At 43.1% G+C, this 26697-nt stretch overlaps 4 protein-coding genes and 1 non-coding gene across 6 annotated transcripts; 2 read left to right on the forward strand and 3 right to left on the reverse strand.

Annotated features, from left to right (window-relative positions):
* Nucleotides 1–2719: 2719 nt before the first annotated feature.
* Nucleotides 2720–2996, reverse strand: LOC142375727 (small Cajal body-specific RNA 13). The gene has a single exon (XR_012769037.1).
* A 75-nt stretch (nt 2997–3071) lies between these two features.
* On the reverse strand, nt 3072–4355 carry prkrip1 (PRKR interacting protein 1). Its single transcript, XM_075458932.1, has one exon. It carries the CDS (start codon nt 4091–4093, stop codon nt 3539–3541), a length of 555 nt encoding a protein of 184 aa, XP_075315047.1. The 5' UTR covers nt 4094–4355; the 3' UTR covers nt 3072–3538.
* Nucleotides 4356–4379: 24 nt separating this feature from the next.
* Nucleotides 4380–7057, forward strand: glrx5 (glutaredoxin 5 homolog (S. cerevisiae)). The gene is made up of 2 exons (XM_075458933.1): nt 4380–4819; nt 5540–7057. The coding sequence occupies exons 1-2, from the start codon at nt 4522–4524 to the stop codon at nt 5710–5712; spliced, it is 471 nt and encodes a 156-aa protein (XP_075315048.1). The 5' UTR covers nt 4380–4521; the 3' UTR covers nt 5713–7057.
* Nucleotides 7058–9466: 2409 nt separating this feature from the next.
* On the reverse strand, nt 9467–18598 carry ints9 (integrator complex subunit 9). Its single transcript, XM_075458611.1, has 17 exons — nt 18419–18598; nt 17913–18040; nt 17762–17822; nt 17526–17588; nt 17166–17305; nt 16875–16961; nt 16504–16624; nt 15652–15786; nt 14125–14236; nt 13844–14024; nt 13567–13627; nt 12457–12628; nt 12229–12353; nt 11283–11450; nt 10189–10287; nt 9976–10113; nt 9467–9843 (listed from the first exon to the last, which is right to left on the reverse strand). Exons 1-17 carry the CDS (start codon nt 18425–18427, stop codon nt 9667–9669), a joined length of 1977 nt encoding a protein of 658 aa, XP_075314726.1. The 5' UTR covers nt 18428–18598; the 3' UTR covers nt 9467–9666.
* Nucleotides 18599–18894: 296 nt separating this feature from the next.
* Nucleotides 18895–26680, forward strand: pla2g7 (phospholipase A2, group VII (platelet-activating factor acetylhydrolase, plasma)). 2 transcript variants are annotated; one of them, XM_075458612.1, is made up of 11 exons: nt 18895–19342; nt 19753–19880; nt 20137–20287; nt 20873–20966; nt 21057–21125; nt 21902–22073; nt 22574–22687; nt 22781–22872; nt 25398–25568; nt 25667–25815; nt 25893–26680. In XM_075458612.1, the coding sequence occupies exons 1-11, from the start codon at nt 19279–19281 to the stop codon at nt 25991–25993; spliced, it is 1305 nt and encodes a 434-aa protein (XP_075314727.1). In that variant the 5' UTR covers nt 18895–19278; the 3' UTR covers nt 25994–26680. The 2 variants fall into 2 exon arrangements, with proteins under 2 accessions (XP_075314727.1, XP_075314728.1); XM_075458613.1 differs by having other exon boundaries at nt 19758–19880.
* The last annotated feature ends 17 nt before the right edge of the window (nt 26681–26697 follow it).

Genomic DNA, 26697 nt, shown 5'->3' on the forward strand with positions numbered 1-26697 from the left:
CAATCATCAACTGCCCAAATTAGCATTTAAAGTGTCAGTAGGAAATTCTGATCTTTGTCAAGTCTGCTAACTTATGGCCATTTAAAGTGCAGTAATTTGACAAAATGCATTTCCTTAAAGGGATTTAAATGAAAATGGGAGGTATTTGTATTTAGCATTCATACAGTCTTTTAATTCACACATTTAGACCACAATATTCCAGAGACAAATCTTATACTTCATAACCTGTTACGCTTAACAGCTCAGGCCTCTGGTTACTTTGCATATTAACCTTTTGCATACAAAGCAAAAGATAACTGCAAAAATACCTCTAATGGTTTCTGAAACACTAAACTACCCCACAGTACACAGAGCAAATTAAATCTACTTCACCTTCATGAGCTAAAATCACCATGTTGTTCACATGTTTGTGTAACTTAATAAATAATTAAGTCCAATAAAGTGCAATTACATTTAAAGATATCCTTCTGCTGCATTAAGTTCAAGATGCTTTCACTTGTAGATATTCTAACTGTGTGGTGTTGTTGATTTAGTAAAAGGTTGAGGACTGTATTCATAAATCTGCAGGAGAAAATCAAATATTAGCAAAGGAACCTCGCTGAGGAGTGATTTAGGAGCAATGATGAGCAAAGGGACGTCAGAAACTTTTGGCTACAGATAAGTGAGGTTGCTACCTGGCTTTCACTCAGGATATTAGTGTGGTTCCCAAAACACAGCCACAGATCTATGGGGGATGGTCCAAACCTGTGTTTGATTTGGGCCACGTCTGGCCCTCACAACGCTTGCTATAACCTCTGCACGGCCTGGTTTATGACATTTGGATGATGTTTAGGTCATATCTGACCCAAATAACTCCCAGTGCCTTGCCAAAAGCGGCCTCGTTTAAAGCCAAATTAGATTAGATTGTACTTTATTTATCCCACAACAGGGAAATTCACTTGCCACAGCAGCAAATGTGTATACCACTGGGTACTGGTGCAGAAAATGTTTGCGTTTTCATGTGTTTTCTGGTTGTTTTTTTCCAGTGTTACGGCACCAGATGGCAGATATGAGCTAATCCATAACGAGATCTACCGCAAATATTATTCCCTCACTGGAGCTTTTCATTTGCTCACAGCAGTTGAATGTTTCTCCTTTTTTCTGTCAGACATTTCCTTTCTCTTCTCTCCTCTTTAAATTCTTCCTCAATGTCAGTTCGGTACGTAATGAGTTCCCGTACTCTCTGTGAACATCTTTACAAGGATCCAGTCTTAACTCTCTTTAAGCTTTGGGCACCATATCCTTTATGAACACAGACCCTGGAGCTTGTTTAACACTTTAATAGCAACTTTGTCCTCGGTTTAAATTATTTCTCTTTTTTAAAGGAAGGCTGTGTTAAAAAGCAGTTTTATACTAGAAATAAGTGTGCATATAGAGCCTTCACCTCTTTGTGACCCTACACTCAACACGGTTACAAGCACAGCCGAGTCTCAGCTCTAGGTGGAGCAGTCTTTGTAAAAGTATACATCGAGAGCTTATTCAAAAATAGGTCTGAGGCCCAACGTTGTGGACTGTGGGAGAAAACATTCAAGACATTCTGTTGCTTCCAACTTTGGGAGGTCATATATTGATGTAAGCACAGCCAAGGTCACTGCAAAGACCTTTAAGTTACTTGAACGGTGATTTTAATTGAGGACGACTCAGTTATAAAATCAGGATTTTATTAGAACAGGGTGACAGTCTGGAAATGCCGACACTTAGCCTTTATTTCTAGGGATGCACCGATACCACGTTTTTCAAACCGAGTACAAGTACAAGTACTTACCTTTTAGTACTTTCCAATACCGACTACTGTACCGATATGAGTACTAATCAAGGCCATTACAGTTCTTATAATTAAACACATTTTATTTTCTCTAGGCATATTTAACCCAAATACAACTGCACTTTGTGCATTTTAGTCGTATAAAACTACTCTTAGTGCAACATATTGTTTTAGATTTTAGATGCTAGATTTTGTCCTTCCTCTTCACAGCTTTGCTGAGCATAAATTGCAGACCGCTTTAGTTTTGTCACCATCATTCACTTCGAGCATTTGCTTCCATTTCTGACATGTTTGGCCATCTGAGAAAAGAAAGTGAGAAATATGAGAATGAGTTCAGCTTTACCAGGAATTTGTCTGTACTGACATACACATTATTTTACAAATAGTTGCAAAAAAAAAAGAAAAGAAAAAGAGCTCCGTGGAGGAGAGATTTGAATCCTAACGGCATTACCTGGGTGTGTGAAGTCAGTTTTTGATCGATCCCAAATTGTCCGCACTTTTTCCCGAACATCTCAACGGCTTTCGTTGAACAAGACAAATATGGAAATCTGGGTCTAAAATATTATTAGATAAATATTTACGAAGGGTTAAATAAAGGCAACAGCTCCTTAAAAAAAAATGTTCTGCTCCAGGAACAGAGCACAATGGTTGACATAAAACTGCAATCTTCTCCCAATGACTGAAACTACACAAGAGACAGGGGATCTTTTTGAAAACTTGCGTGTGAATTGGCAGGTGAAAGCTTTTGGTTGTAAAGAGCAGCGACTGAATAAAGTAGCATTCACAAGAGACTGGACAGCAGTATAGGATTTAAAAAGGGATGATACTTCAAGGACAAAAACACGACCTTTGAAGTGGGTGCTATTCACTGAATCAGAGCAGTAATCAACAGGACATGCAGAAAGGGAGAGGGAGTACTGTGACAGTGGACAGTGTCTGACAGGAACCGCCTCTCCTGTTACAAACAATATCTGGCTGTCTGCTTTTTATCTTCCTGCCTCAAGAACGGCGAAGGCCACAGAGCCAGACCATCACCACCGTGGAAAGCAGGGGTCTGTCCAAAGAACATCGCACGTGAAACGCCAAAGCCTCCAGGAGTCACGCCTTTTCATTCTTTGAATTGCTTTCTGCAGCCTTGTTGTACCCGCATGTGATGGGCTTCACCAGGGGCAGCTTCACAAGGCTGCAAAGCACACATGTCAACACAGGATGCGCTGGACAACGGAAAAGCCAATTCAGCAGTAAAAGAGTCCACCAGCAACGCAACTCATTTGTATTGGCAATTTTATTGAGTCGCAATATTTTCTACAAATATAGCCGACAACCGACCATTCTAACTCAAATCAAGTTAAAAAATAATAATAACCCGATCATGCTGAAGCACAAGTAACTGGACACAGAATACAACTGTCTGGCTAAAGCCATGGACTCGGTAGTTTATGCCAATGAAACAAGAAAGTTACTATAAGATGCACTGCTTCTTGTAATAAACGGTCAAACAGGACTTCTGAGTAAACAGTTCAGTTTTTTATGTTTGGATCACATCTGTTCGCAGCTTTTTTACTGCACTCTCGACAAGGGGCCAGATGTTTCATGTTGCTTCTGGAAGCTGTTTTGTGATGGTGGTGTCTATCCGTGTTTCCAAGAATAACCCCATGCTGAACAAGCGAGCTCCACAAAGAGCACCGAAGCAGAAACTGGCCCTGGCAGTGTTTACCACATGGCTGAACTGGTTTATTTCCTCCCCATTATGAAGCTCGGAGCCTCGGCGTCATCCTCAGTCTCTTTCTCCTCTTCTTCGCTGCCGTCTGAGCTGCTGTCTGCGTCATCTTTTTTGTTCTTGTCCTCCAGTTTAGCCTTCTTTGCCATCAGTTTCCTCTGCTTCAGCTTTTCCCGCTTCTTCCTGCGCTTCGCCGTTCGTTCATCGGCAGCCCGTTTGTTCTGCTCCAGCTTCTCGAGATATTCCTGGTCTTTATCTTGCACCTCTGCCATCTTGTCCAGAAAGTCCTGCCGCTGGTACTCTCTGCGGCGGAGGTGCCGGTAAACATGGAACTCCCCGCTGCCTGCACCCGCGCTGGAGCCCATCACATCACGGACGAACTCCGGCGGAGCCCGCGGTTTCCATTCTTTTAGGCGGTCCGGAATGGGAGCAACCTTTTCGGGATTCCGCATCAACCGCTCCAACTTCAGTCGCTGTTCCTCCGCTGGAGTCTTGGGAATTATCAGAGGCTGAGACTCCTTTGCTCCGGTTTTCCCCGGTTTGTTATTCTTCTGCGTGTGCGCCGCCATCTTTCCAAAGAGTCTACTTCTTCTTCTTCCTGTTTGGACAACTCACCCCGGAAGTTCTTAATGGCAAGACTAAAGTTTTTTTTAAAGACATATATTTTATTTTTTTCTTAAGACAAAAACGGAGAAAAGCACCATTACTGTAGCTGGTGTGATGTAACATGTCTTCTCAAAATTAAATGGTCACTTTGGAGAACGTGCCTTGTGTAACTGTTATAGTTGACGCATACAGTACATGAATCGCTCCACCAATGATGAGTCAGATTAGACTTTGTGTTGGTGCAGCTGTCCAATCAGCACCAAGATCCCGCCTCGCATGTGTGTGTGTGTGTGTTGACGAGCGACTTTAAGTCCGGCTGGAACAGAGCATAATTTATTCTCGTTTACTCCATTTGATTGTCGCAGTCGAAAATAAAAACCTATCATCGACAATGAACACTTTAATTAAGTCCACTGCCAGGTGTCTTCGGTCGGGAGCGGCGGTCTTCCTGCCTCGGCAAGCCGACGGGCGCGTGTTGTCGGCCTCGGCCCGGTTCCTGTGCTCGGCGGCGGATTTCCAGAAAGACCTTGGCGACATTGTGAAGAAGGACAAAGTGGTGGTGTTTATGAAGGGGACGCCGGTACAGCCCATGTGTGGCTTCAGCAACGCTGTGGTTCAGATCCTCCGAATGCATGGCGTGGACAACTACGCTGCCTACAACGTGTTGGAGGACCAGGACCTCAGAGAAGGTCAGTACGCTGACAACCTGAGTGGGACACGACCAACGCAACAAGTTGGCTTCTCGCACGTGAACTTACGTTACTTTAATTTTTCTTTAGATTATATTTCATCGTGTGTTTTCTGTTTTTTTTTTTCTTTTTTTGTTTTTTTTTAAATCTTCGTCACGTCGGTATGAACATTGTTGTCTGACAGAAGTAAATAATCAATGGTTCGTCTCTTTCGGCTTTCAAACTTACAATAGCTTTCAGTTATTTGTCAATGACTCCTCCTGGCGAGATATTGAGATTTGCCCAACGTAACATTGTTTATCAGTGTCATGCAGCAGGACCCATGGGTGTGGTGCACCATTGCTTACATCTTGCTCTCTGAGGCTGCTCAAACCTGATTTCTGGTGTTTAGCTATGACTTGTCATCACTTGCAATGTTGAGAACTACTAATTTTTTTGATCAACTACAAAACATTCCGTTCAGACATTGGAACAGATAACGAGCTCTGTGTATTTATCTTTTTTTTTTTTTTTTTACTCCGGAAGGCCAAAAAAAACCATACATATCTCATAATACTCTATGGAATATTACATAGACTTGGACTGTATGGTTGAGCCTGATTTTGAAGTGCTTTAGAGGAACACAGAAACACCAAATATACACACACACACACACACACACACAAAGTCTCCTTTGATTTGACTTGGTCTGACATCTTGTGTTTTGTCTCTTGACACCAGGTGTCAAACTCTTCTCCAACTGGCCCACGATCCCTCAGGTGTACTTCAACGGTGAGTTTGTGGGAGGCTGCGACATCCTGCTCCAGATGCACCAGAACGGAGACCTGGTGGAGGAGCTAAAGAAGCTCGGTATTCACTCTGCACTGCTGGACGCAGAGAAAGAATCCAAGTAGAGGAGAAATATAAGCCTCAAACGGCTGACAACACAGAGGACACATTCGGCAGGTTGAGCACTCACCCACCCATCACCCCCAGTTCACGCAAATGATCGCAGATAAATCGGCTCTCGAGGCAGCCGCTGGCAAAATTGACTCAAGAGATGATAAGTTCGCACAGATTAAGTATCTGACAGTTGAGGACTTTAAGCCTGGGAGGAAAAAAAAACAGGATAGTGTCTTTGTTTTGCGTTTATCTTCAAAGCTTCTACAAATGTTTGTTTGATTGGAGCTTGTGGGCTGTGCAGAAATGCTGTAAGCACAGCATTGAAGTCATATCATCCACCATTTGGTGCTGAGAAAGCAGCGCACGCTGTTTTTTGTTTTTTTCCTTCTGCATCCTGTGAGTGAAAAGGAGCCAAAAACGCTAAAACCTGTAGGCCGGAAAAACTCAAAACTACTATCGGATAGATGCTGTAACAATATCGACGACGAAAGCTTTTGATTTCTCTCACTTATCACTGCGTCCCACCGAGCAGAAATATGAATGTCTAGAACTTGTCCAGTATTTGCCGACGCTGCCAGCTCTCTTGGGACAATAATGAGGGTATGAATGAAACTGTGACATCAGGCTCCCTCCCTGTGCTTCAGTCTCCCACCCTGCCCACTGAAACCTCTGCTACCTCTGATGTTCACCCTTTCTTATTTTCCTCGAGCCGCGCTCACTCCAAGAACAAAAGAGCCTCGGACTGACGTGACCGCACCGAGACCGAGTTCTGATCATTTACAAAGCTGCCAGGGTTACGCCACGAAATGCTGTCGACACTCTTGAAACCTTTCCAACGCACTGCCCGTAGCCTCTTGTACACTTAGCAGGAAGAACAAAGAGGGGACGCTAACTCGTAAGATGTGTCTGCAATTAATAAACCCTCCCTTTGCTCTTTCTGCTAGAAACAAAATGTGTCCGCTGTGTTTTTATGCCGATAGCTGCTGAGACGCAACAAACACCCGGATACCTTTGTCCCTTTTCCCTGACTGATTTACTGCCCATCTGGACAAACCGGCTGTTAGTTCTATTTGTTACATCTGTCCAAGTTTGTAGGATTTGCTTATTTGTCACTGATGGAAAAGAGTGTTTTTATATATATATATTTTATTTTTTTGTGTGTGAGTGTTAATGCTAAGACACAGGCGTCAGGGGGCCTCGCCCGACATCTGTCCTCGACGTTCCACCTGCTGCAGACAGTTGTATTATCAAACAAACATGTAGTACACTGTAAGATATTGTACATTTAAAGCTTATTATTAAATGTATTTTAGATGCACGTCAACCCTGCACCAATTAAATATTTTGAGACACGGATGGCAACAAACTGGCTCTTTCTTTCTTTTTGTGTGTATGTGTGCGTCACATCCAAGGGGAAGCAGTCAGTTTCTCTTTCAGCTTTGTCATTATTTAAAAAAAAAAAATCTAAGCCGAGACGACTGGTGAGAAAACACCCCATGATTCAGAAGCTCGTGGAACCACCTTAAACCGTAATAACTTGAAGTAATCGTTTTCTGTATGACGTTATCAGTCTCTGTCATTGTGGAGTCATTTTGTCCGCCCTCTTTAGTTCATCGACATTCACGCACGGCCTGTTAGTCACGTTGAGGTCAGCTTATGAGCAGAGGGTTGTTACAGTCACACATGTCACTGAATCCCCTGACCAGTCTGCATGTTGTTTGAGGCATTATCACCTATGAATTGCTTAAGGTTAGCCTCAATGGGGGACTCTGGAGATCCCATGCAGCTGTGCTTCTCTCTGTAGAACCAGTCGTTGCATTCGAAGTAGGTGGAGAGGCAAAGGTTCAACAGGACACAGATCCGATCAGGAGGGAAGTTGCTTCTGTCGTTCAGTGAGTCGGTCAAGAAGTGGAGGCTTTCACGGAGCCCATCAACTTGGTGGACGGCAACATCATGGTTACGAGGGTGTAGCAAAAGACCACAAGAAGCCTTTATTGCACTGTGCTGTGAACAGTGAAGAGGATGGAACAGTCTTAACAGTGAGTTTTACAGTAAAACCCACACATACAGACCAGAACCTGTTTTTCCGCGAACACACTGTAATTCCATATGTGGCAGGAGTCTTAAGAGAAACTTAGAAGGATTTTCTCCAAAACCAAGAACACCTTCAGGCAGAGACTGGTTCACCCAAAGGAAAGAACACCCAAACACAAACTGAGTGATGTCGTTTATGCAGTGCAGTGATGAGTTTGCAGGCCTCTATATAGGTGTTAGCCCGATTCTTTCATTGGAAGCCCAAGAACAAGCTGGAGAAATCTTAAGTTAAAGTATTTATTCGTGGTCACGTGAAGTTTAGCTGCGCTGGACTCGGAGTGACAAAGCCCTCGCGGGGCCTCCGTCAGACAGAGCCCCGATATCCGGTAACATTTCCACCTTTATCTCAGAGGTTGTACTTACACTCGACAAAGGATAATTGGACATTTGCTAGTGATATGAGCAGGCCATCCACCGTCTTTGTCATGTTCTTTGGATGTGATAAACTGTGTGTGTGTTGTTGTTTCAGGCGTGTATCTACTGTACCAGACCTATGTGACCTAATAGAGACGCATTATCTGACCCACTTATTTTATTCCGTTACGTCATGTTAAAATTGGCTTTGTTCTTAGACATTATGAATGAAATAGTCTCTGTACTTTTCCACGATGACCTAAAGTGATCCAGGAATGGGAAAACAAAACAAGTAGCCTGGGAAAGCAGGTGCAGATTCACACACACACATTTTTCAGCTGATCCAGAGAATATGACGAAGCATGTTGAACCTACTCATGTCCAATCATACGCAGTCGAGTGTGAGTCCAACCTATGAGGCTATAAATGCAAATGATACCCGGAAATCGAGGCTCAGTCTGACAGATTTTCCTGCGGGAGCTCTGTTCCACTGAGCCCAGCGCTGATTTGCTTGACGTGTGAATACGGATAAACACTTTATTTAACTTGAGCTTCCATTGAAAGAATCGATCTAACAGTCATCTTCAAGTCTTGGACATACATTGCGTTTGTATGAGCAGAGTGTAAACGTACAAAGTAGGAACATAGATTATTTTGTAAACTACAGCATATGAATACATAAAGTCTAAGAATAAAGCCAATTTATAACAAATGGGAGACCGAATAACAACTCCACAAACGCATGGCCGTCCATGATAAACTGGAGAAACCATCGTTGAACAGAGGAGGTGGTCTCAGGCATCACTTTCCCAGCATCCGCAATGCAGCACAGTCTCTCAGGCCTCATGTCAGGCGGTTCATTGACATGTGACCGTAACAACCGTCTCTGCTTATAAGCTGATACTTAAACTCTTTAGTGATTATAGCATGTGGCAAACAAAGAGCCACCTGGGGCGTCTTCTGATTAAAAAGGCCCATCAGTTTCAGAGAGTTCTGTGCTACTAGTAACACACAATTCAGATCTTCCTGAATCTCATTTCTCAAACTAAAAAGTCAAAACTCAGCCCTTTGACTCTGTGACGGGAGGGGAAAAAGGAACCAACAAAAAGCCTCTAACAGAAATCATAGCTGATCATCAGCATGTCATAACCAAACGCTTTGTTCAGCAGCGTGTGGCGGAGGTGAAATGTGAATGTCGCCCAACCAAACACGCCATCCCCCAGCTTCCTCGTTTTGTAAGCGCGTCACCGTGGCTGACATCGGCAACTCCACCTTCACAATCCACGTGACTTCATTGGAATGATCTGAGTCATCGGATGAGCGTTTCTCGAACGTATTTTAATACAAAATAATCCATTTGTGTATGTTTTATAAAGAACTAAAACAAAACTGGGCTTTACATTAAAACTGTTGCAAATATTACAGCGTTCAATGTGACCGCTACCACGCCCTCACAGTCTCTTGCTGTCACAAATGAGAGTGCCGTTTATAAAACAAACAAACAAAAAAAAAAAAACCTAGAGCTTCTGCAGGAAACGGAGCACCAGGTCTCTGAGTGTCGCACGCAGCGGCTCGTTGTTGTCACAGACGATGTGCGTCCCGTCCTCCTCCAGCTGGATCAGCGTGTCCTCGGCCTGCAGGTGCAGGATGTGTCCGTCTGCCGTCTCCTCCACTTTGACCTCTGTGATCCCATGCTGCCGAAGAAACAGAACACACAGTTAATTATTTAGAAATGCAAGATAAGCAACACTTATCCCGAGGATGTGCTACTAAGAGATTTTAAGAGCCAAGAGGATAGAGGTCCCAAATCAGTGCAGATTTCACACCTTTTGTAATGTGGCCAGAAAAGCATCCAGGGGCACAGCTCCACTGAGCAGGGGTTTGGGGGCCAACACTACCGGGGGCTCCTCCATCACCCGCTTCCTCTTCTTGCTGGGGGGCGCAGGAGGCGGTTTGGGCACCGACTGCCAACATGTGGAAGGAAAACGTCAGCAGACTGCAGAGGGACGTCGCATCTTCAACGCGTTCCGTGGACTCACCTGGAGCGTGTGCTTGTTGTCCTTTGAGTGCACCACTGCAGACACCGTTGCCACGGAGATGCCAGGTTTCACCTCAGAGGGCACCAGCGAGTTGGCCAGCTGAGGAGAGAAGAATCAGACTGCCGGCCATGAAAGTTGGCCACATGTTGTCGGACAGCAATCTGAATATTTCTGTGATACATTTCAGTTACTAACTCTGACATCCAGTGAAGCACCGCATGTTTATGTATTTATTTAAGATGTGTGCTCAAGTAAAGCAGATGAAGCCTGCTTTGTAGAAAGGTTTTCCAAACTCTTTCTACAGTCCTCAACCTTGACCCTACACCTGACCCTCTGATCGCTCTCTTTGGCATTAACGGAAGAGATGATTCTCTTTTAACTCCATATAAACACCGTTCCTTGTCGTTTGCTTCTCTTCTGGCCAGACGAGCAGTATTACTAAGATGGAGGGATGCTGCCCCGCCTACCCATGCTCAATGGCTGGGGGACATTATGTCCTGTCTGAGCCTGGAGAAGATCCGCTACTCAATCCATAATTCATACAAAACGTTTTTGAATGTGTGGGGACCTCTCCTCAAACACTTTCGGGGTCTTTTCTTCACAATAAGGTCTCATTTTCACAATCCTATCTGCTCTCACATGCCATGTAAATCTTATTCACATCGACAACTGATTACAGATAAATTCTTTATTCTCAATTTATCCCAGCTCACCCCATTACTTCCAGCTAAGATGTGTTAATCAGCTCCAGTGTGCTAGTGTCCTAATTAAATGTGTGTATATATATATATATATATATATATATTCCCTATCCTTGTGTATTCATGTGTACAAGAATGTATGAATGTGACTATGTATGATTTCATTATATGGGGAATAAGGGCTCGACAGGGTGGAAGGGGTTTTGAGTTCATATTGTGCTTCCACTGTTAATAATGTATACAAATGAACAGATGTATTATGTTTAAAACAGAAAAACAATAAAAAAAAACAGATGAGAAAGAAAAAAGATATGTGCTCAACATCTGTCTGCAAAAGTTACCGATTCTTTTCAGAATCATATTCACAACCAGAGGAAAGACTGTGTGACGTACCTCAGGCAGTATGTAAACTCGTTCGTAGCGGCGTCTGAACGGCAGGTTGAGCACGGAGCAGCGTCTGTAGGGCATCGGAGGAGGCTGCAGCTCCAGCATCAGATCCGAGCGGTGGGACTGGCTCACGGGAGGCTGGGTGTACTGCTCGGGACACACCACGTGGAGGGGCTGCGGGTGGGAGAGAGAGGGGAAGGCGATCAGCTGTGGTTTTTTTTTACGCTTATGTCTTTTAACCAACACCAACAGACGTGTGCACATCACTCCTGTTCTTAACTACCTCCATTGGCTTCCTGTCCTTTATAGAGTTGATTTTAAACTTTTAATGTTTGTTTTTTAAAGCTCTTAACGGCCTCGCCCCATCATATTTATCTGAGCTTTTAACAGTGCACAATGAGAAAAAGTGAGCAACAATGAGTGAAAAACGCACTTAAAGCTGAGACATTTTGGGAAACCTGTTTTTCTTTTTAAAAACCGCCGGCAGCATTGACGGGGCCGCACTAAAACGTTCTTACTTTCAACTATAAATGACAATGTAGTTTGTTATTTAACCTTTGATCCAATCAGAGCACATTCTCCACTTTTGACGAGTTGTGCTGGTGAAAAGAAAGGATTACTGGTAATCTCTTTACACGCAAAGGGGACACATCAAGGAGTTTCAACATGATTTCGTCACACGGGAGCAACTGAGTCAGTTCCAGCGACAACAGTTAAGTATCCACTTCCCTCAGCAGAAGCCTATCAGACTATCAGGATATTTTATCAGTCTGTTAGTCAACTGTCAAACTCTTCTTGCGAAAAAAAAGATTCCCTCCCTCGACTCCTCATTCTTCAGTCATTTTGTGTGGGTGTATTTTCACCTGCTGCTTATTTGTGCATATTTTTCCAATTCTGTGAAATTTGAAGAGGTAGACAGTGCAGGTGGGATTGTGATTAGTCAGCAGGATACCTGGACTTCCTTCAGCAGCTTTGAAACTTGATGGAAGTTGAGTCGTGTGTCGATCGGACAGTAAACACACTTCATGGCTAAGGGCTGGTAAGGAGCGAGGGCGTCCAGGTAGGAAAAGTCCGGCTCTGATGAGACAAAAAAAAAAAATCAAACGCGTAGTTTAGCTCCGGGAGGACTTTTCCTTCCCGTCTGATGACACAGTATCACGTGCGAGGGAGTTATAGTGACCTGTAAAGATGATGGTGTTGAGGCTGGATTTGCCCCACAGCTCCATGAAGTGAACCACATCCCCGAAGCGGAGAGAGGGGTGACCGGTGAAAACCACACAGGGCTGACGGAACTCGCTGCTGAAGTCCCCGTGAATGCTGGGGTAGTGCTTCAGCTTGTTGGTTTGGATCAGCTGAAACACAGACAACAAAATATGTTTGCTCCAATTCTGCTTTAATAGGGTTTTTCCCCTGAATTAACTGTAAGCCTTAAGTGATTTGTTCATTTGTTTGTAAAGTTCCCGGCTTTAATAAACTTTCCTTTAGGTCAGATTCAGGACATTAAACAATGTTGACGAATCCAAATAAATGAGCACCTAGTTATGAAAGCAACTAATCTTACGCAGCCCAGTACAGCTAATGCTGTCATGTACACCCTCCTTCAATTCTAAGGTCTTATGTTTCAGAGCATAATAAAACATCTGATCCCTACCAGTTCTTAAAATGAGGTCAATCAAACCTCAGATGAAAAATAAAACATGACTATTACACAGCTTTAACTGATCTGTTTATAAAAACTAAGCTATAATACAGAGGTGGTGTGTGGAAAAACTAAGTGCATCCTTACTGCTTCCACAGGAATTAAGTGGGTAAGTAGCAGCCAGGTGCTGCTGATCAAAAATACTTGAGAAACTGATCGTCAGTAAGTGTTTATGTAAGTGCTTTATGAAAGGGGAAGTTTTGTCAATTTGCCGGTCTGGATCCTTCAGGTGAGTTTAACACGTTACCGACAAGAAAAGACATCAGCAATGATCTTAGAGAAGCAATTGGTGCTGCCCATCAGTATGAGAAAGGTTATTAAGCCATCCACACTATTTGGAGTCCATTATTCCATATTTGGACTGTGGAGTGCTGATGATTTGTGCTTGTTCTGCTGCCACATGTAAAATCTTAGTACTGAAAGTGGGTGCAGTTCCTTTTTCACATGACAAAATATTTAGGAGCGTTCTGTGTGCCACGAAAGATAACAATCCGTTTGGCTAGCAGAGTTACGTCAGAGCACATCTGCCGGCAGAGAGTCGGGACTTTCTCTCAAACGCAGCGCTGTTCTTCACACAGCAGCAGGACTCACCTCTGCATGTGGGAATGGCGGCTCTGGAAGATACACCTTTGATTGCTTGTTGTGACAAAGCCTGAAATCATTTAAAGCAAAGGAATCATGACTCCACCCATAACGTCCCAGAACAGTTCTGTAAAGCAACGGACAACAAACACAGTCGCACTGATCGGACGCCATGACTTAAAAAAAAAAGCAGAATGAATGGGTCTCTGCTTGAGCTTTGCTGCGAATTAAAAACAGTAAAGATCCAGATATGACATAAGAAGGCTTTGAAGATGCAGATTCTCACCACTCGGCAAAGATCTGCGAGAACTCCAGCGAGCTGTTGGCTACAGGTGAGATGAAGTAGAAGGGCGTGGTCCCCAAGTTTGCGCTCTCGATGAACTGGTACAGACACTCCAGCAGGTCGTATATGACTCCTGAGGAGTAACAAGGTACCAGCACGTTGCCTCCTGCCCGAATCGTCATGGCTACAGGGCCACACAGATGAGACGAGGACGAAGCCTCATTAAATTCAGAAGAATCTTAAAAAGGGTGCGAGAACGATTTACTTTGAACATTTCAACCCACCCAGGTTACTGCAAAACTCGCCCAGCATGCCGTCTGGGTTAGCCGTGGGCATCTGAGTGAGGCCGGTCAGAATGAGAACGTCGCTGTTCTTCAGGGAACTCTGGTCCATCGGCTGGGAGAAGAAGAGGATGGATGCTTTAATTAATCACCCATCCTACGATAAAGGTCGCTTTGGAAGCCAAAGTATCCAAACAAAGTTATTAAAAGGCAAAAAAACAACATGTAAGACTCCCTAAAGCAGAGATACTCATTGCGCGGCTCGCGAGCCACATGCGGCTCCTCAAACTTTAATTGGTGGCTCGCACTCGCATAGTAGCTTATAACAATATGGTAACAATAACAATACATTTTTTCAAATAACATATAGCAAATACTGCACAGTATTAAGTATTTTTATTAAAGCAATACAATGTAACTTCTCAAAAAGCCCATTATGGAGCTCCCCCTACAGGCTTGGAGGTAATGTACAGTTACACTGTCGTAAATACAACACCCTTTCGCTTTCACGTTTCACGTTTGTTGACGAACCGGCGAGGAGTCAGAAGGTGCAAGCTATGTCGACCGAGAAGGTAAGAGTAATCAAATGTACCTGGGAGCGTGAGAGGGGTCTATTTGTTTTTGCGGTAAGTCCAGCAAAGTTACATAGCGCAAATTTTTCCAACTCAGACCCCCGAAGGGCATAGGAAACAGGCCAATCGTAATATTAAAACTCATTCTAGCCGCACAATTTTTTTCCAGCTGTTATTTTAAGGCAAAATGTTACATAGTATTGCTATAAGTTTGTGTTTTTGTAGTATTAAGTATTTATATTAAGTATTAATTAAGGCTTAATGGTGTTTCCTAAAGGGGGCACTGTTAAACCTGGCAACGCAGCCCACTTAAACCATCTCACATTTGACCGCAGTGCACGCTAGCTCCTTCAGCCAGAGCAAGATGCAGGCACAATGGATCGGTTTTTAATTAAAAAAGGGCAAAAACCAGCACAAAAACCACGCTCATCTTGAATGTCTCACTATGATTACAACAACAAACTACAAATACAACATGAAGAAAGTCAAGGATATGCATGCCAGCTTCCGCTCATCCCAGTATTAAGGTAAATGTGGTCTTAATTGAAAATATATTGGCTGTTTTGTTTCTTTTTTTGTGGGATGCTTTGTATGTAGAAATGCATATTTGCAAAATGGGACTTAGTATGTTGTCGTAAAAGTGGCTCTTCCCTTGATTTTGCTCTGCCAATGTGGCTCTTGTGAAAAAAATAGTCAGTATCACTGACCTAAAGCCATTCCGCTTTGATTTACTAACAAACAAACAAACCCTGAAAGATCAATTGTAAAACTGCCTTTTTTTAAAATATTTATCCGACTTTTAAACTTCTACGGAACAGGAACATAAAGCCCAACAAAGCATGCAGTCAAATCACATCTACAGTGTGACTGTGATTGCAGTTCAAGGGTCTTTTAAAGAGCTGGCAGCTGCTCATGCGGCACCAACGTGTAATTTCATCCCATGAAGCCTGAGTGTCACCTGTGGGTGTGTGGTGAGGAGGGACGATCCCGACACGTAGGACACTTTCTCGTGATGGGACTGGATGATCCAGTTGGAGCTGCCCAAGGAGTAGCCAGAGCTTAATGGGGAGACCTGTACCGCTCCAAACAACTCCTGGAGAAGACAAGAGAAACTTTGAGAAAACTACGAGGGGACATCCCTACACAGAGGGAGGAAAGATGAAAAGAAGCTGTGAAGGAGCAAGTACAGCAATAAATGCTGGGGGGAGGGAAAAAATCCTGCCTGAGAAAAACAGAGACAGACTTTTGAAAACATAAATGATAAAAAGTCTGCCTTCAAGTTTCAGCGAACCTGAAGTGTTGCTTGGAAAAAAACTATCTTAACGAGACAAAAGCCCCCTTCAGACATAAGATACTTACAAGACTGGTGGGTTGTCGGCTGTTTTCTACTCAAACTTTCTAATCACAACAAAAATTACAACAATGAGGCAAACTCACCAACAAAGCCTCCTTTAATCTACTGGTCTTGTTTCATTGTGTCCCAACAACCCAGTTCCGTAAACTTTAAGCTCACATTTTCCAAAAGTTTGCTGTTGAATCATTTTTAATAAGCCAACAGCAGAGCCTCACATCTTTAATTTTCTCTCTTATAAGTCACATTTGTATGTAAACATTCACGATACGGGGGATTTCAAATTATAGTCAGCCTTCTTAGCTTTTGATTGACACCTCGCTTGAAACAGTAGGAGCTTCCAGGTTACACCCACAGGCTACAACAGTCAACAAAAGTCCATATTGCAAGAAAGTGCACGGTCCTCTTTTGCCACGCAGCCATCTGTAAAACAACTAAAGTAAATAAATAAATTCTTACCACTTTCTGAGAATAACCCACAAGCTGGACTTTACTGAGGGCTGAATTGACCTCCTGCATACTGTAGCATCGCTTCCACGTCCACACATCCACCGCATCCTTCAGCTGCCCCGGAAGCATCCTGATACAGTAACATAACCCATTTATAACATATTGTACGAAGTTCAATAAAGCACCTGAATGTTAATGAAACTGTGGGATCCAAACTGACATCAGACAGAGACGAGAGAAAAACAAAAACAAAAACAAAAAAACAATACATTGTGCTTCATTTGTAAAACTGGAAATATTAAACCCAGAACAACAAGAGCTAGAACAACAACAGGAGCTGGAAGTGTAACATGTTCTCAGTTCTTTTTTGCCGTACCAACCTTTGCATTTCCTTATTCTTCCAGCAGGTGGCAGACTGTGCTTTAGGAACTCTCTCCATGAAGTTCACAAGCTCTTCCATCAGCAGTCTGACAAAAAAACAGAGGTAATTTCTTCAATACGATATATATATATATATATATATATATATATATATATATATATCTATCATAAAAAAATGTAAATGCTTAACTCAAATGAAACAAGGATTTAACAGTGTCCGAGTCATGTGGTTATTTTCATTTTAAAACATTATAACGATACAATGATGTTTTCATTCTCTGTGTCCTTACCTTCCAATCTGCAGGGTGGGCTCTGTGGCGTACACGGTCCCTGTGAAGCCTGTGTGCTCAGCGATGTAGGGCAGGGCCATCATACAGTGGTAGTTGGAGATGAGGATGACGTCAATGGTGGACAAGTCCAGCAATTCTCTCTGCATTTGACACAGTTGCAAAAGTCTGCGATTAAGACCAAATGTGCGTGATTATTCTACCAAGATAGCTTTTATAGCTTTTCCTTCCAAAGTGCAAGCTGCAAAAAAGGAGACAACTAATGGCAGTAATCACACTTTATGGATCATGGTGATGAGAAGAAAAGGTTTCTTGAACGTCGCTTTGTGCGAAAGATAAACAGAGGCCAAAGACTTCAGGTACCTCGGGGAGACAGAACTCTGGCTGTGCGTCCACAAACACCCTTCCAGCACACTCTTTCAGCTCCTGGGAAGATGGGGGAAAAATGTTGTATATGTGAAGGCTTAAACCACATATAAACAGCAATACCTCTACAGCTTACATAGGATCAAACAAAACAGTACGCAAGCTAGTGATAAGTCATAAGATACAGGTGATATCCTCAGTAGATTCCAAACACTTCAAACAACTATTCATACCTTTTCCAAGTTTATTGTTCCATCCTTTGAAATCCAGCCAGGGAGCTTGGAGAGTCTAGGGCTGATGAACAAAAATAGAAAACATCACGATACAGATAAATGGATATTCCACCCACAACTGAAGGAGTTTTAAAGAATAAAGACGCTTTACCTGTGCACTAAAGGAAGCGGCAGGAAGTTGAGGACTGATGTGGTGTCCAGTCCACAGTCCAACATAATAGTGGTGGATTTGAACTTGAGGACATTGCAAGGCAATGTCGGATGCCCAGATAAGCAATACTGCAAATAGGGAAAACACAGGTCAGGAAGAAAATCTGTGCCAACAACCCAACTGTTGATGTTAAATACAAAGCTGTAGCTCACAGAACAAAGAACTACCGAATATAGAAAATACTACACAAAGAATTGTTAAATAAGTGACACCAGATTAAATATTGGTATGGGTGCTTTTCCTTTACTGGGCACCATATAGGGCTTAGTTTACACACTATAGCCTTGCTGTTAGCTGATTGCAATACTGAGTGTATAATCAAAACGCTGCGTTTAGCTACCAGGCTAACGCTAATTTCAAGGCGTGTAACGTGATTTCTACATTCTTTATTTTATTCGGCACCTTTTACACAAAACGCGTTCCTCGCTTGAGTGTGCTTTACTCACCAATTTCATTTTAACATACGGAACGACGAATAAATTAGACTAATGTAGTCGGCTTTGCTAAAACAGCATCATTGTTTGGTCTCCGCTCGCTTAGTTTCCCTGGCGTTTAACCTTTGTGGCCCCCTACAGGCTTGGAGGACAACTCTGCTCAAGCCAAGAAGTACACTACAGACACATAAATGAGTTTTCGGTTGAGAGAGGATGTAACCATGTAACTGCACAAGTTGGCGTCCAAATAACTGCCGCAGTACCTAAAATATATATGGAGAAAAAAAAAGTATTTATTAGATAAAGCGACGATGATACATGTCAACAAATGCACGTGCCAATTGACTGCAGGCAGGGCTGTCAGTTTTGCTGCCTAACCAGAGCCGTGTATGGAAAAGTGCACCTACTCTTTGCAGAGACTGTGAGAGCAGACGCACGCAGAGGTGCTGCTACGACAGCTGTTATGTTGATATGAGCTCAGCGGACTATCCTTAACGTATGGTAGCATAGTAGCATTGAGGCTATATCATTCTGAGTTGCGTTTCAGCTGGGGCGGGGCGACTGCCAAGCGAAGGTGCGGTGACTGAACCCTGTCCATAGGTCGCTCTGGTTCTTATGCTAGCTGTGACTAGCCGGCGCAACGAACAGGTCAAACCGCTCCCAAATGACTCATACCGATACTCTGTTGTGAATAAAGTGTATTACTATGTGGCAATGTTACGGAATTGATGTAGCAACGTCGACAGCCACGGAATTTCTGCTTGTCTGGTAGGCTTTGTTACTTGTGAAGCCGTTTATGTTAGTGTTTTTCGCAGCTTGACACAGAAGCGTATCCTTCGGGTTAGGTCGCTGTCGAAACGAACGGGCGGTCGATGTTTTCCCATGGAGGTTTCATACAGCTGGGAGTGAAGAGAATTTACGAGTGGGCAAGGACAGGTAAGAAGGGAAACTCAAACGTTTTCACTGACAGCGCGCACACCGTTAATTATTCACCCGGTTGAATTCTGTAAATTGTCACAACTGTGGGGTTCTGTGGTTGTTCGGTAAACTGCTGGTAAAGTCAGCTCAAGTTACGTGAGTACAGCGTGTTTTGTCGCCGACAAGCAAAATAACTCCAGCTCATTAAGAAAAGCACTTTATTTCTAACTTAAAAAAAAAAAAAAAACATGTAAAGAGCGCTGTGTGTTTTGATGCATACTACTACTCAAGTAGGATGTGTTCGCAATCTGCTGCCATTTAAGATCGCCTGTCCGAGTCACCTTTTTAATTAAAAAAAATGTCCCCCCCCCCCCCCCCCCAGTCACGTTTTTTTCATTTTTTCAGATATGTGTGTTTCTCTTTGACAGAGCAGAGGTGTTACACACTCGGTGGTGTCTTCGCCATGGGAAACTCTTGCAGTAATCTCGGGATCCCTGCGGGCAAAGGCCCCCACACCGTGGGCTGCACAGACTTCATGATGGACCACACAGCACAGGTGAAATGAACAAAAACAAAGAGGTGACAACTTCTCTGTGGGTCAGTGAGGCTGGAAGATACTTGCTGTTTTTTTTCCCTTCCTCCTGAGGGACAAATGTTTTCATTCTTCTTGAAGAATGACTGCATGCTTTTGGAGGAAACTGCAATATTGGCAAGATATGTGAGATATTCTGTTTCTGGCATCGCGTCAGACAGTAGTGCCTTTTGTTTGCTGAAACCTTGTGAATCTCTTTCTTTATCTGTCTCGCTGACAGGGCAGCCTCTTCAGGCTTTACTATCCGTGTCAGGAGACCGACAAAGCCGAGAAACCCAGCTGGGTGCCTTCCAGGGAGTATTTTGACGGCCTGGCAGACTTCATGAAATTCAACAGGACTTTGGGCGAAAGGATTTTCACCTACCTCTTTGGTGAGTAACTTCCAGTAGAAACATACATACATCTAAAAGTATTTTACAGCAGAAAAAGGAATCATGAAGTTTTTCAATGTGAAACTAGAACAGAGATTCTCTGTTCAGCTGGACGAGGGTTGTATTTTCCATGTTGCTTTCCCACAGTTTGTCTTGAGGATTTGTGCATTTTGGAGTAAAAAAAAAAATAGTGTATGTCGAAGGCACCAGTACCGCAAATCTGGAGCTAGAAAAATAAACCAAAACCCAAATGATTCATTTCATATTTGTCTAAACTGCAGATCTGCCAAATACTTTTTATCCTTTCAAGCGGCCACACGACGCGCTGTGAAATTCAAATCAAAGTTTTTAGTCAGTTGGAAACTGAAATAACAGGAGAATTGATGAGTCATCTGATGTGGTTTGAGATGTCGCCGAGCAACGAATAATGGCACCTGCAAATCGGCAAAAAAAAAAAAAAAAAGAGCAGAAACTAGATGCAGTTTCAATTCTTCAAGACAAATATCATGTGCTAGGAAGTGGTGGGAAAAGAACGTTAACGGTGTTCCTCACAAAGCTCCTGTGTGTGTTGCCTCTTTATTTCAGGGACCTATAAGATCCCAGCCTACACGGATGCTCCGTTTAAATCGAACGAGAAGTGCCCTGTAGTCATCTTCTCCCATGGCCTCGGAGCCTTCAGGTATAATCGGGCCGCTTTGTGTTTTCACACTCCTGCTGTGTTCACCCATCATAACTGTTAACTGAACGTCTAACGTGTGGTGTTTCCCAGGACTTTGTATTCAGCTATATGTGCAGAGCTGGCCTCTCAGGGCTTCATTGTGGCGTCCGTGGAACACAGGTAATAATTTCCTTTGAATAAAGAAAACACTTTTGAGCTAACCGTCATCTCGATATTAGGATTTATTCTGTTAAAAAACCCGAATAGGTTTCACGTCGGAGATGCATCTGGATTAAAGTCACTCGGAACGTATATCAAGTAGAATCATCACACATCCGAAGCGTATTTAACGATAACGTAGACGTTAAAAATGGGAAACTAAGGCCACGTGTCGTTCGGAGGAAATTCTAGTTGAACGTTTGCCAAGCGAACAATGACAGAGAGCAGTCTCCTCTGTGAGCGGCTGTCTGTTTATCAGCGGAGTAGGAGTGGAAAGGGTGTGCAGACAATGGTACGAACCAGGTCATCACATTTCTTTTCAGTATAGAGACAAGGGGACCATATGGAGATGAACATAATGGCCACAGTTGCTCTGCCACTCATTGGAATTGAGGCGGTTTTTCCACAGAGTTTCAGCAGTGGTTAAAGCCAAAGTGAAGCATGTGGGTGTCATGTCATCAGGGTTGTGTCATCAGACGGACTTTGTTCCACAAGGCTGTGGCGGTGGTCATGAGTCAGTCCGGCCACACAGCCGGTGCTTCTTACACTTCAGCGTCTCAGATTTAAGAAGAAAAAAAAACTGTCCCCAGAACAGTAATGATAAATATCTCAAAAATTTTTTCCTGAAACAGGATGTTTGGTTAGATGGTGCTCAAACTAAAAGTTTAATCGTTGCATAACAGACGTATCGGTGATCTGTTCTGCTGCAAGTGATGCGGCCATTTTTTTTTTTCCAGGGACCAGTCGGCCTCGGCTACTTATTATTTCCGTGAGAAGACAGAGTCAGAGAAGGACAGTGGGCATCAGTCAAAGACATCGGCTTCACAGCAAGACGACTTGGTGCAGGAGTGGATGTTCTACAGAGCTCTGAAGCACGGAGAGATGGAGTTCCCCCTGAGAAACCACCAGGTGAGAGCAGTTTACTCCATTCAACCGCACTTACTGCAGAGATCCACTCCAGCAGCGTGCCAGAGTCGCTGTGGGAGGGAAGTTAGAAAACACTGCTGTGTCATGCCTGGTCAGTATGAAGCTCAGTGCTGCTGAATTACTCAACAGACCCACTTCACACTTAGAATAGAATAGAATAGAAATAATAGAAAAATACTTTATCCATCCCCCATTGGGGGAAATTCAAATTAGTCAAGTAGCTCAAAAAATTAGTAATATTTACAATGATTGTATATTAACAACAATAATAATACCAGTTCTAAAAAAATACTACTACTACTAAAATATAATATATTTATAATAATTCATTATTATTATTATTATTATTACGATCCTACTACTTAAGAAGTAGTACCAACTTAACACTCAATCAAACCACATCATTGTTTATTCACCGACCCTTTCCCACATATTTAAGTCTTGTGTTTCTTTTCTTTTTCTTGTCCTTTTGTCTTCCTCAGGTGAAACAAAGAGCGAATGAATGCATTCTGGCTCTGGATAAACTCACTGAAATCAACTCGGGAGTGGCTGTGCAGAATGTTTTGCAGACACAGTTCGACTGGACAACACTGGAGGTGATTGTTACATCGACTCAAATCAAACCGACACGTGTGCTATCATAGTGCTTTTCACTCATTATCCGTCTGCCCTCGTCTCCTGGCCAACAGAACTCCATGGATCTGTGTAAGATCGCAGTGGTGGGGCATTCCTTCGGGGGAGCGACGGTTGTTGAAGCTCTGTGCAAAGAGGTTAAATTCAAGTAGGTGCTTTTGAAACATACATCCATCATCCATACACGTGAGCAAACACGAGCGAAGCGATCCGTTTTTCCATCAGCGGGTTTGAAGCTGTGCAGTGTCACCAGAGGGTGGCGGTATAGGCTGCGTCACAAATAGTTTTGGTTCGGTAGAAGAAGTTGCCCTAACCAGAAACGAACCTCATGGAGGAAAAGAAACAACACCTGCGGTGGACATCCACAAGAGGCACATGCGTGGAAGGTTTTAGTTTCCATTCACCTTTTCTTAATCAGATTGTCTGAATGTGATCCATCCATCCATCCATTATCTATACCACTGAATCCGTCGATCGGGTCGCGGGCGGGCTGGAGCCTATCCCAGCAGTCAATGGGCGAGAGGCGGGGTACACCATGGACAGGCCGCCAGTCCATCGCAGGGCCACATAGAGACAAACAACCATGCACACTCACACCTAAGGACAATTTAGAGATGCCAATTAACCTAACATGCATGATTTTTTTGGACAGTGGGAGGAAGCCAGAGTACCCGGAGAGAACCCACGCATACACGGGGAGAACATGCAAACTCCACACAGAAAGGCCCCAGCTGGGTGTTGAACCTGAAACCTTCTTGCTGTGAGGTGACGGTGCTAACCACCACACCACCGTGCAGCCGTGTCTGAATGTGAATTAAAAAGAAAACTCCAAAGAAGCCCAGACACTGATGAAGAGATTCAAACTGTTCATGAGCAGAAAAAGAAAACCACGGTGCATTCAGTGGCTGCAGAAAATATCACTGTCTGTGAATCCACTCACTCCTCCAGTCAAGTAGCATTAAGACGCTTCTGCTTTGCTGTGGCCTTCTAAACTGTGTTCATATGCAGCCATTTAAAAAAAAAACTTGAAACGGGTGTAGAACCTGATTAGAGTCCACCTGTGACTATGATAGTGCAACCTGGAATTGAGATTGTTGCGTTTTGGGATTTTATGTAATGGGCAACTAAGTCCAAACTGAAGACTTTAAGAAAAATATTATTCCTAGAGAAATTCTAAAAAAAATATATATATATATAAAAAAAAAGTAGTGCTTTTGTATGTATTCTTTGCTTTGGAGCCCAAAATTAAGATCTGAAGGGCCTTTTTTTGTTTGTTGTCGTTATCTTGTTTTGCAGTTGAAACAGTTTTGCACCTTTAAAGTGCAAGCTGTGCTGTGTTGATCAGATAAAACAACACCCGGATACAATAACAACGGTATCAGTAACTGTGAAATGCAGGGAGGTTTTAACCACCAGCTGAACTGAGCAGCCAATCAGGAGGAATCATCATGGAGTCCTGCAGAACAGATGTTCTGCTACACTTTTATCAGTCCTTTCATTGAAACGGCACATAGAGTTTTTAAGAGTTTGCATGTTTGTGAGAGTTCGTTAGGGCTTGCGTGACATAAATGTCACCATCAGATAGTGTGTGTGTGTGAGGCTCAGTGTGCACGTCCGCTTACACACACCGAGTTGTCGCAACAGTGTGGACGCCAGTTGACTTTCTTCATAATACACATGAAGTGTCAATCGACTACACGTTTGTTCGACAGTTTTCCAAGTGGGTGCTATAACAAGAACAGTGTGTGGTGTTGTCATCTGTCCGTCCAATCACACGACGGCACACGTTACGACACAACTATGCGGTGCTGATTGGAGCAAGAGTCTGTACATAATTGAATAAGATTTTACATCAAGTCAGCTAAGTTTTTAGTATTCAGCATAGTTCTCGCTCAGGGCCCAATGATCAGGGGCTTCTAATAAAGTTTTTTGGCCACGTCCCTTGCATATAAAGATGTTTCCGGAATCTTTTTATATATTTCACTGTAGATGTCTTGGCAATTGTACGTTGAGGAACGTTATTCCGTAATTGCTCGACAATGTGTGTGTGCGTGTTTTTTTTTTTTTGCAGGTTGCTGAACCTCTTCCCAATTTCACATCTGAGAGACTCTGCCTCTCTAAGTCCTTTTTTTCAATGCCTAGTCATGTTAATTAGCTGCATCTTGTTTCTCCAACCTTTTGCTGCCTCCATCACAATTTTCTATGAGCTGTGTTGCTGCAATCAAATTAAGTGTGAGCGAACATTTTTCATGAAATAGTAAAATGTCTTGGGGGTCGGACAAGACAAAGGGTTTTTTTTTTTTTCAGAATATAGAAAAGGATAAACGCATCCAATCACAAGAAAGCAGGGCATCCCTCTTCACTGAAATGACTTCAGGAGTCCACACTGGAGGGATCTGAAGCAGTCCCGACACACTCACCATCTGATATTAAAGAATCCACTGAACCTTTAGACATTTTTATTTTTAGAAACAGATAAACGGACAGAAACGCATACACAGATTGAATGTTTTTTTTTTTAGACTATTTATTTTTTTTACATATATGGTGTACAAAAACATCTAAACCAGTATAATATTGCGTCTGAACTTTAGCCCTACGTTACTTCAGAGTTGAGAGCAATGTGGAGTAATAATCTGCCCCAAAGCCTCTAAACTCATGTCTCCCACTCAGGTGTGGAGTAGCACTCGATGCCTGGATGTTTCCTTTAGAGGAGGAGATCTTTCCTCGAGTGAAGCAACCCATATTCTTCATCAACTCAGAAAAGTTCCAGTGGGCAGGAAACATTAGTCGCATGAGGAAGCTGGACTCGGCCGTCATACCGAGGAAAATGATCACCATCAGGTATGGCAGAGAGCGCAGTGGTGGTGGATTTGATGCAATCTCATTGATGTAGAAAAAAAACCAACCCATCTGTTCATTTCCTGACTTCATTCTTTCAGAGGTACAGTCCACCAGAGCTTTCCAGACTTCACCTTCCTGACAAGCAACTGGATTGGGAGGCTGTTGAAGTTGAAGGGAGAGATTGACCCAGAAGTCGCCATAGACCTCTGCAACAAAGCAACCTTAGCCTTTCTGCAGCGGCACCTTGGTAAGAGAATCCCCTCCTGTTCACTGCCAGCTTCAGGCCAAGTCGCTCTGCTTTAAAGATAATCTTGGATTTTGCAGGTCTGAAGAACAACTTTAATCAGTGGGACCCTCTGATCGATGGAGAAGATAAAGACCTCATTCAGGGAACTAATATAACCGTGCTTCAGTCTGCCATGTGAACTGCCACTGTGACTCAGACTGCACCACGAAACCTGGGACAACCCGATGGTCAGCTTTCGGCTTGTGCTCCGGAATTACTGTGACGATCCCAAAATGTCAGGCCAGGCTTACCTGGCCGAGCAATGTTATTGCAAAATAGACCGATGATCACATTTCGGAATAATCATGGAGAGGAAAGCAGGTCTACCTCATCAGGGAGGATTTGTTTTTCTTATAGATGAAGCACTCAAAGTGCGGTGGTGGTGTTTGTTTCATGAGGCCTGAATGTTGCAAACAAGCAACCAAAGACTTCCTTTCGCTGTTGGTGAAATCTTTTAAGCAGGAGTTTCTACAAGAATCCATGTTATCAGTTTAATCTTTGTATAGAATTCCTGAGCACATCATACATGATCCTCCAGCAGAGTCAATTACTACTTACTGTGCAATGAGACCTTTAATGAGAATATTATAATATAGGGCAAGGTGAGATAGGATTTAAAAAAATAATCAGATTTTCTTATCTTGCTGAGGTAACAAATATAAGGAATCCAGGAGAACTACTTCATGTTACAAAACACTAATAGGCAGCATTGCATGTGCCATGTACGGTTCATCCTCTGTGAAGAATGGGACACTTTTATACACTTCTGGTCTGCCTTTTTACACGAGAGAAATCCAATAAACCTGGTTCGTATACCAATGTTTAAGGCTTCGTCGTTTTTTT

Source organism: Odontesthes bonariensis, chromosome 24, assembly GCF_027942865.1.
Source record: "Odontesthes bonariensis isolate fOdoBon6 chromosome 24, fOdoBon6.hap1, whole genome shotgun sequence".
NCBI classification, from domain to species: domain Eukaryota; kingdom Metazoa; phylum Chordata; class Actinopteri; order Atheriniformes; family Atherinopsidae; genus Odontesthes; species Odontesthes bonariensis.

What these genes read in the sequence shown, in the direction of transcription:
- ints9 (XM_075458611.1), bottom strand. An exon ending in TGGGTTATTCTCAGAAAGTG is followed by an intron (nt 15,787 to 16,503) that starts GTAAGAATTTAT and finishes TGTCTTCTCCAG; the next exon opens with GAGTTGTTTGGAGCGGTACA. An exon ending in TCCTCACCACACACCCACAG is followed by an intron (nt 14,237 to 15,651) that starts GTGACACTCAGG and finishes TTCTTCTCCCAG; the next exon opens with CCGATGGACCAGAGTTCCCT.
- pla2g7 (XM_075458612.1), top strand. Translation starts at nt 19,279, where the DNA reads ATGTTTTCCCATGGAGGTTTCATACAGCTGGGAGTGAAGAGAATTTAC. An exon ending in TTACGAGTGGGCAAGGACAG is followed by an intron (nt 19,343 to 19,752) that starts GTAAGAAGGGAA and finishes TCTCTTTGACAG; the next exon opens with AGCAGAGGTGTTACACACTC. An exon ending in TGCAAAGAGGTTAAATTCAA is followed by an intron (nt 22,873 to 25,397) that starts GTAGGTGCTTTT and finishes TCTCCCACTCAG; the next exon opens with GTGTGGAGTAGCACTCGATG.
- prkrip1 (XM_075458932.1), bottom strand. Translation starts at nt 4,093, where the DNA reads ATGGCGGCGCACACGCAGAAGAATAACAAACCGGGGAAAACCGGAGCA.
- glrx5 (XM_075458933.1), top strand. Translation starts at nt 4,522, where the DNA reads ATGAACACTTTAATTAAGTCCACTGCCAGGTGTCTTCGGTCGGGAGCG. An exon ending in GGACCAGGACCTCAGAGAAG is followed by an intron (nt 4,820 to 5,539) that starts GTCAGTACGCTG and finishes TCTTGACACCAG; the next exon opens with GTGTCAAACTCTTCTCCAAC.